The 9,360-nt window shown below is 46.2% G+C and overlaps 1 protein-coding gene across 3 annotated transcripts in view; it reads right to left on the minus strand.

The window, feature by feature from the left end:
- Positions 1-5,726, minus strand: part of CFAP65 (cilia and flagella associated protein 65) — a 41,230-nt gene extending 35,504 nt beyond the window's left edge. Inside the window, exons 1-4 of one of the 3 annotated variants that reach the window (XM_023217440.3) lie at positions 5,663-5,693; positions 4,686-4,732; positions 3,032-3,186; positions 2,511-2,714 (exon numbers count right to left, since the gene is read on the minus strand). In XM_023217440.3, the coding sequence (XP_023073208.2) occupies positions 2,511-2,714; positions 3,032-3,184 (357 nt within the window). In that variant the 5' untranslated portion in view covers positions 3,185-3,186; positions 4,686-4,732; positions 5,663-5,693. Of the gene's footprint in view, positions 1-2,510; positions 2,715-3,031; positions 3,187-4,685; positions 4,733-5,662 lie in introns of all 3 variants that reach the window. The other 2 variants (XM_023217446.2, XM_026450801.2) reach the window with 2 other exon arrangements.
- Between the last annotated feature and the right edge of the window lie 3,634 nt (positions 5,727-9,360).

The following is a 9,360-nucleotide window of genomic DNA, read 5'->3' on the forward strand; positions in this document are numbered from 1 at the left end:
ACACAAATGCAGGCTTCTGTTCTGTTCTTCAGTGCGCCCTCAGACACCACCCCATCAGGTACCTTCTCCCCTCTTCTTCCTCCCAGTCCTGCCCCTTGCTACAGATGCCTCTCCTAGCTAGAACAGTCTATCCCAGGCCCTTTTCCAGACCACAGTTCCCTCTGCACCATTCCCTCTCCCATTCCTCAATTGGCTGGTGGGGCAGAGGAGGAGTGAGTTTGTCTGCTGTTCACCTCACCCATCCCCTGACTTCTGGGGCCACTCTAAGGGCTGCTCCTGGTGACTGATGCTAGCACTGCCATGTGCAGAATTTCCATCTGTAATGGAAAATCTTTCCATAGGCTTATCCATCACCCCTTTCTAGATGAAGGAGGAGGGGGCATGGAAACCCTCCCTTGGGTGGTAAGGTGGAGGGAGGATGAACTGGTTACCTTTTCCTACCACGGTCATTGCCATGAGCACTCAACTCATTGGCATTATATATGTGTGTGTGTGTGTATGTGTGTGTGTATATATATTTTATACTATATATGTGTGTATATATATATTTTACACTATATATGTGTGTGTGTGTGTGTGTGTGTGTATATATGTTTTGTTTTTTTTGTAAGAGTCTCGCTCTGTCACCCAGGCTGGAGTATAATGGCACAATCTCAGCTCACTGCAACCTCTGCCTCCCAGTTTCAAGTGATTTTCTCACCTTAGCTTCCCAAGTAGCTGGGTTTACAGGCACCTGCCATCATGCCCGGCTGATTTTTCTATTTTTGTAGAGACAGGGTTTCACCATGTTGGTCAGGCTGGTCTTGAACTCCTGACCTCAGGTGATCTACCCACCTTGGCCACCCAAAGTGCTGGGATTACAGGCATGAGCCACCATGCCCAGCCAGCATTTTTTAAATCTTTGACCAAGTATTACTTTTATACTGTTGCATAATATAAGGATGTAGTCATCCATTCGACAGATATTTTTTGAGTACCTATAATGCACCAGACACTGTGCTAGGTGTGGGACTACAATGATGAACAGGACCAACAAATCCCTTTTCTCTTGGAGCTTACATTCTCAGTTTCAATATTTACTGAGTGTGTCTGATGGCCAACATACTATTTTCTTTCCTGAGTCACCTATGGAAGAAAGGTGACATGGATTATGGGAGGTAATTTGCTATAAATATCAGTTGGTGCATCAGCCAGTGTCCAGGCAGGAAAACAAAAGCCACTCTGAATGTTTAAAACAGGGAATTTACTGTGGCCGGGCGCAGTGGCTCACGCCTATAATCCCAGCACTTTGGGAGGCCGAGGTGGGCGGATCACAAGGTCAGGAGTTCAACACCAGCCTGGCCAACATAGTGAAACCCCTGTCTCTACTAAAAATACAAAAAACTAGACGGGCATGGTGGCAGGAACCTGTAATCCCAGCTACTCGGGAGGCTGAGGCAGCAGAACTGCTTAAACCTAGGAAGAAGAAGTTGCAGTGAGCCGAGATTGCGCCATCGCACTCCAGCCCAGGTGACAGTGCAAGACTCTGTCTCGAAAAAAGAAAAAACAAACAAACAACAACAACAACAAAAACCAGGGAATTTACTGCATAACCATGGGTAGTGAAGGAACCTGGGAGTTGGCAACATCAAGAAGCTGCCACTACACCTAGGTTAGAAGTGGTGGGGTCAATACAGCCTTGAGGCCTGTCTGGTGGGAACTGGAGCCACAGGGGAAATGCAGCTGCTGACAGAGACACCGTGAACAGCAGACAGAGGAAGAGAAATGCCCTGGCTTCTCCCTTCCTCCCACCTTCCAATCTCCTACTAGCTCAAAGCAGAGCAGGGAAGGGCAATGAGTGAATGCAAGGGCAAACAGGCCCAGTATGGCACAGAGGACAGAGATGTCTTCTAAAACACGACCCTCCGTTCACAGGGAGGCAAGGGCAGCACATCTAAGGAGCTAGGCACTGTATACCACACAACACAGACACACACTGTATCATACACAAAGCCATACCCATAGTCACACCCCTGGACAGCTGCATCATCACATAGAGAGAACTACAAAGAGCTGCAAAAAGTAAACAGCATCCATACATTATTGGTCAAACACAAAGTCCTAGGGGTCAAGACCAGAAGAACTTTCTGAGGAAAGAGAAATCCTGGCTATCCAACCAGCCTCTGGCTCATTCCTCTCTGGCACTCTCCTATCCCACGGCCTCTCGGGCACTCACTGCCCCCAGCACTCCAGTGTGCTTGGTACTACAATGGTGAACAGGACTGACAAATCCCTTTTCTCTTGGAGCTTACATTCTCAGTTTCAATATTTACTGAGTGTATTCAATGGCCAATGTAGTATTTTCTTTCCTGAGTGGAAAAAAGGTGACAAGGAAAGTCTAGACAGGGTCTAGTGCTAAGATGCATAGGGAAGAGTCAGGGCCTCTCAGATTCCCACCCCAGTGCCCTGCCCCCCATGCCCTGCCCTGGCCCTGCTACACCCTGCTCTGCCTGTCCTGGCTGTATCCTTACCCGGGCGCTGATGGTGCTGCAGGCACTCATGGCTGCACTGCTGTCATTGATGGCGGGGATGGCCACCGTGCTGGTACTCAGGCAGGATCCGCCAGAGTTCATGGTGTGGTCCTTGCTGTTCCTGGACCTCATGATGGAGCTTGGAGCCTGTGTAAGCATCAGGCTCCAGGGACACAGTCCAAAGGGAGCACTCTGAGTATGGAGCTGGGAAGAGAGCAGAGGGTGGGGGAGACAGGAGTGACATGAGAAAGAGAGGCTGAGGGAGGAGACTCTCATGGCCATCCTTGTCATGGAGGAAAGGGTCTGCTTCCCAGCTCTGGCAATAGGTGCTAGGTGGCACCATGAGGAATGAGGCTGTACATGAGATCCAGGGCTTTGCCTGGGAGCCTAGGGACTCACCATCAGGAAAGGCACTCCAAAGGGAGACTTGGGAACAAGGCCCACCCCACTATGGCCCTCTGTGGCCACTCTTGGCACTACTCAGCAAGCTCCAGTGGGTGTTACTGAAGTGTGTGCATTACCTTTATCTGGCTTTTACTCTCTGCTTGTTTCCTCTGAATGCTCTTGCCTCTTGTGAGAAGAGAAATAAGGGGGAAAGAAGAGGCAAATGAGACTGACGGATTCTCTACCTTCTGGGTTTCCTCCACCAGTCTACAACCTGCTAAGGTAAACATCACTGAAATAGATCAATTAAAGTATAAGTCAATCCATCTCTAGAGCAGCAGCATCCCTTATGACTGTAGCTGAAATCATATGCAAATATATGTGACACATATGTAAAGGATATGCCAGACGCTATGTATGCATACATATCTGTTTTCCAGGGGGAATGGCCACAGTTTTCACCAAATGCTCAAGAGGATGCTTGACCTCGGTCTAAGGGACACAAAGTATCTCAGACTAGCTCTGGCTCCATCACCTCGAATCCCCTCTTCCTTTAGCTGGCTTCTCTTAGCACACACACTCAAGTGTGACTTTGTTACCTCTATAAGAGGACAGCAATTTTCACACTCACACACCAAGACTAAGCCAGCCCCACTCAAGCACATGTGGAAGTGGTTTGCAGATCCCTATAATGACTTACCACAAATAGTTCATCTCTGATTTCCCTTTACACTTGATACGAAGCCATCATCCATGAAATCGCAGGACATGGCACTGCTCCCCAAAATATAATGCAATCCACATGTGTACTTTAAAGCATTCTAGTAGCCACATTAAAAAAGTAAAAAGACACAGGTAAAATTAATTATAATGATATATTTTATTTAACCTATCATATCAAAAATACTACATTGAATATGTAATTGATATGTAAATATCAATATGTAAATAATTGATATGTAAATTGATATGTAAATAATCAATAAATTATTTAGATACTTTACTTTCGTATTTTGTATTAAGTCTTTGAAATCTGGTGTGCATTTTACACTTATAGCACATCTCAATTTGGACTACCCATATTTTAAGTGCTGAATAACTACATATGGCTATTGGCTACCACATTGGACAGCATCACTTTAATACCTTTTTTGAACATTTGTATATTTTTCAGACTACTCAGTATCTTCCCCCTCTTCTTCAAATAACAATCTCAAAAATAATAATGTCTATTAACATGTACTGAGAACCTACATGCCAGGCAGTGTTGTAAGGTCCTTACAGGGATTTTATTTTACTTATTTATTTATTTATTCATTTGAGACAGAGTCTTACTCCCTTGCCCAGACTGGAGTGCAGTGGCAAGATCTCAGCTCACTGCAACCTCCACCTCCCGGGTTCAAGCAATTCTCCCTTACAGGTATTTTAATTCTTACAACAGTTTATGATTACGTGTGACTTACTCATTTGTTTGACCTAAAATGATCCTTTTTCAAGTTTGTCGTTCAGTTCCTTACTTTAATGTATTCAGATTTAGCAATTTTAAGATCACCCTTTAGGAATTTATACAGTTCCATCAGACACTCTCTTATCCCTCCCGCACCACCCAGCACCACCCTTCCAAAGTGGAAGGTTCTGTTGACCCTGGTTTTCCTAGTTGGCAACATTTCTAAACCCTCTGGAGGGGACTATCTAGATGCAGTCATTCGTTCATTCACAAAGCACTTGCTGAGTGCCTATTATGTACCAGGTACTGTGCTAGGCACCAGACAAGGCAGGCAAGGCTCCTACCTCCCACTGTGAACTGGATGTTCAGATGAAATCAAAGAAAATGTAAGCTGAGGAGACACGCAGAGAGTCCATTACTTCTCTGCCACGGGATGGTCTTGCAGCCCTGCCCTGACTCATTAATGCCTCTGACCTCAGGGGATTGTACAGACAGCTCCTGCCTCAGAGCTCTGAAAAAGCCTCCACTCAATACATGAAACTATTCCAGAGAGTACATAGAAGAGATGAGAGATAATGGAGTAGAAGGCTGGTCCAACCCAGGTCATAGGGCTAGGGAGTGGTCCCAGGGCAAGGGAAGCTGGATGCCAGCATCTTCTCAGACTCTACGGGGATAGGCAAATTTCTCCATCTCCTGGAGCCTCAGTCTCCTCGCCTGTAAAATGTGGGTTATCCTGACGATTTCACAAAGTTGATGTGCAGCTCGAATGAAACAGGATTTGAAAAAGCACTAAACAAACCTATGTTATAGTAATTAACAATCATAACTTCCCCACTAGCCTGCACTATTCTTCCAAAAGACTCACACATCTGCAGTCGTTGTGAAGAGACTGGGCAAGAGAGGTTTTTTTGTTTTGTTTTGAATTTGTTTTGTTTTAAATTGAAGTTTCCAATTTCGAGGACTTTGAAAATATGTATCATGAGCTTCCTTTATTTGCCTAATTGCTGATCTAAAAATCTCCAAGATGACCACCAGAAAAAGTGGCAGGTCGTCGTATAGAGTCGAGGGAGAAAGAAATAGATGAAACAAAGGGGGACAAAATACACTTAGAGCTGTCTCTCCTTTCTCTTCGGGATCCTTAGTCTGATTGATCTCGCCCAAGACTCAGTCCCATGGGGCTCTCTGAAGGGCATGGAGGGGACCTCTGGCCACGATTTCCCGAAGGATAGGGTCTCCCGGGACAGACACCTTCCCTGGCCACTCGCGCCGCTCCCTAGGACCCTGGGACCCTGGGACCTTGGGACTAACGCTCAGAACTTACATCGCCGCCATATTGCCGTCTCCATAGACACAGGACGCGCAGGAAACGGCGTCTTCAGATATCCCAGGGCAACGACGGCAGCCCGAGTGAGGCAAGATTCGTAGAAGGCGAATGCGCCGCCCAAGTTTATTTTCTGTATTCAGTTTTGATTCCCTGATTTTTCCTGCTGGCAGTAACTGTGGGCTTCTACCTGTCGCGACATGGTAATGTAGAGCCCCCTATTTGTCGTGACGTTCCAGCAATCATGACTTTAATTGACGACCAAATTCGCAGGAAGCTACTCGGTGGGCTTGGCACTCTGACACGCATAAAGACTGAAAACCTCATTCTCTGCAATTGCAATTGTTAACTTAAAAGCAGCCCGCAGTTATTTCTTATTTGAATATTGCTTTGCAAATAGATCCCTTTTGCTGATGACAGGGAAGGTGTCCTCTGCGTTTTCTCCCGGCATTTCTTCTTGCTCAGCAACAAGAAAAACAACTCTTTTGAAGGGATCGGAAGGTTAACGTATAAAGGAATTATTATACATAATGTAGACTTTTGGAAGCCCGTTGGTTCATTTGCTGGTGTGTGTGTTGGAGGAAGGGTCTCATTTTGTGAAGAGTATTTCCTTAGTATGTGAAGCTGAAAGTCTCAGAGTTACTCTTGGGTAACTAAGGATATTTTGCTCCCCAAGACAGCGAACCGGTTTCCTTTCAGATGGAAGAGGGGACGTGACTAGGCGGAGAGAGCTTAGTGAGTCCAGGGTTAAACACAGAAGATAAGCTATCATTTTGGGAGAGTTGGAGTTGACTTGTGAAAGGTGAAAGATGGACTGAGATGACAAAGTGACCTGAGCTGGCCTGGGAGATCACATGGCCAGAGACTGGCAGGGCTGGAGGGAAGGGGCAGGCAAATTACGCCAGCATGATTAGTAGTTTTCCGGGAATCAAAGAATGTGGAACTTAGTGAGCTTTTCACTGGTTTTAACGGGATTCTCAGAATCTGAAACCTGCACTTTGGACATGACGATTTTCACGCTGTTTGTAGTTTCTATAATGATTTCCTTTTTGTTTTTCCCCAAATTCTTTTTGAAATGATCAGCCTGACTCAGCTGGACCTTAGGGACAAGGAAAGGAACTGGTTCATTTTTAGGATAAAAAGAAATAGGAACTTTGGGGGCAAGGTTTTGTGTTGGCCCCAGGAATCTCAGTGGGAAAACCCCAAGGAGGAAGAACAGCTCATGCTAAAGGCGTCCTTGTGCCTCTTCACTGGGGAGCCTCCTTCCAGAGCTCTTGCCTGCTCAATGGTGGATTCTGGGTTTGGAAAAATTAAAGGGAATGGTTCCTCCTCTTAGCAGGGCCCCTGTAGGCTATGCTTCTGTAGGTGTCTAGCTGCCTCCTGGAAGCCCTGATGCCCAGTGACCACAACTGACATCGGTGGACTCCCAGGCAGAAGCCTGCGTGCTGGACTTTGCCCAGGGAGGCACACACATGGAAAGAGGCTTCACAACGGATTGAGCCTGAGGAGGGAAAAGAGGAAGCTGGGTTTGCTTTGAAACTCTCGCTTTCCAGGAGCCCAGAACCAGTGGAATAATGGGTACTGGGACCTGTTGATCATATTCTCCCTAGACCCAAAAATAGATCATGGGGGAGGCGGCCAAGTGTGGTAGCTCACACCTGTAATGCCCACTCTTTGGGAGGCTGAGGCTAGTGGATCAGGAGTTTGGTCAGGAGTTCAAGACCAGCCTGACCAACAGGGTGAAACCCTGCCTCTACTAAAAACATAAAAATTAGTCGGGCATGGTGGCTCATGCCTGTAATCCCAGTTACTCGAGAGGCTGAGGCAGGATAATTGCTCGAACCTAGGAGGTGGAGGTTGCAGTAAGCTGAGATCGCACCACTGCTCTCCAGCCTAGGTGACAGAGCGAGACTCTTATCTCAAAAAAAAAAAAAAAAAAAAAAAAAAAAGAAAAAGAAAAAAAAAAAAAAAAGATCATGGGTTCAAGACTGGGTGATGATACAGGAAACTGATTATCAGGATGTAGGAGAAGGGAGGAAGGATGGAAGGGAGATGGCCTCAGATCCTCCTGGCCTGGAAGCTGGGGTGAGGAATAATAAAGGTAAAAGCACACTCCATGATTTGAACTTCGACACACATACAAAAAAATACATTTTCTAAGCTTCTTTTTCCCAGGTATCTTCCCACACCCCTATGCCCTCCACTATATAGAGAAGACCCTGGGCTGGGAAATCAGGCAGACCTGAGATTAATCCCGACTCTATTACTAACTGTCTGTGTGACCTTCGGCAAGTCACATGACCTCTCTGAGCTTCAGTTTCCTCATCTGTTACCTGTGGATAATTCTCAGAAGGCAGGTGGGAAAATTGAGTGATAAGGTATGTGTAAAGTACTTGACATGTGGTAGGTAATCAACAAAATCTCTCTCTCTCTCTCTCACACACACACACACACACACAGAGGCAGACAGAGAGAGAGAAAGAGAGAGAGAGAGAGAACATTCACTAAATGGGAGATCTCTGTAGGTAAGCCACTCAGCCTTCTGCACACCTGCACCTCCTATAAGCATCCAGCCTCTCTGCTGCATGCTGGAGAAGTGGGAAATTTTTGCCATCTCCACGTCCTCCTGCTTTGTTTCTTCAAGAAGGAGGAGACACCAGGGTGCCTCGCTATCCAGTTACAAGTCCACCCAGATCCAGCACTTAGAAAGCCCTCTCCTGCCTCTCTCCATCCTGAGATTCTGACTCCATTTTGAGTGTTGGTTCTGGAATCAGTTTGCATTCAAGCTGTACTTGAGGGATGGAGGTGAAAATGTGGGCTCTCCTCAAAAAAGGATGAGTTCACGTCCTTTGCAGGGACATGGATGAAGTTGGAAACCATCATTATAAGCAAACTATAACAAGGACAGAAAACCAAACACTGCATGTTCTCACTCATAGGTGGGAGTTGAACAATGAGAACACATGGACACAGGGTGGGGAACATCATACACTGGGGCCGGTTGGGGGGTGGGGGGCTGGGGGAGGGATAGCATTAGGAGAAATACCTAATGTAAATGACAGTTGATGGGTGCAGCAAACCAACATGGCACATATACACCTATGTAACAAACCTGCACATTGTGAGCATGTACCCTAGTACTTAAAGTATAATTAAAAAAAAACAAAATAAAATAAAATGTAAAAGTATACCTAAAAAAAAAAAAAAAAAAACAGAAAAAGGAAAGGTAGGCACTCCCACAGAAGCTCCTGTCCTCAGAAATGAGTGGGGTGAGTATTCTCAGCCCAGTCTGGAGTGGGGGATAGAGAGTGAGAAAAGGCTGTAGCTAAGAGGGCCACTGGGTAGTTCAGGGCTGGATCTAGGAGCAGACAGAGGACATTCTCTGCATTAGAGGGTCATGGTCCCCTGCAGCTACTGGTATTGGAAGGTGTTAAGAAACTGGTTGCAACTCCAGTCTGAAAGGGCTGCCAGGGGCCCAAAACTGGCAGGGTTTGGGGATAGACTGCCAAATAGCAAGAAAATTTAAAGGAAAGCATTCCTTTCTGCCTGGGACCCCTATAGGATTTTCTTTTTCTTTTTTTCTTTTCTTTTTGAAACGAAGTCTTGCTCTGTTGCCCAAGCTGGAGTGCAGTGGTGCGATCTCGGCTCACGGCAAGCTCCGCCTCCTGGATTCACACCATTCTCCTGCCTCAGCCCCC

This window comes from Piliocolobus tephrosceles, chromosome 11, assembly GCF_002776525.5.
Source record: "Piliocolobus tephrosceles isolate RC106 chromosome 11, ASM277652v3, whole genome shotgun sequence".
NCBI classification, from domain to species: Eukaryota; Metazoa; Chordata; class Mammalia; order Primates; family Cercopithecidae; genus Piliocolobus; species Piliocolobus tephrosceles.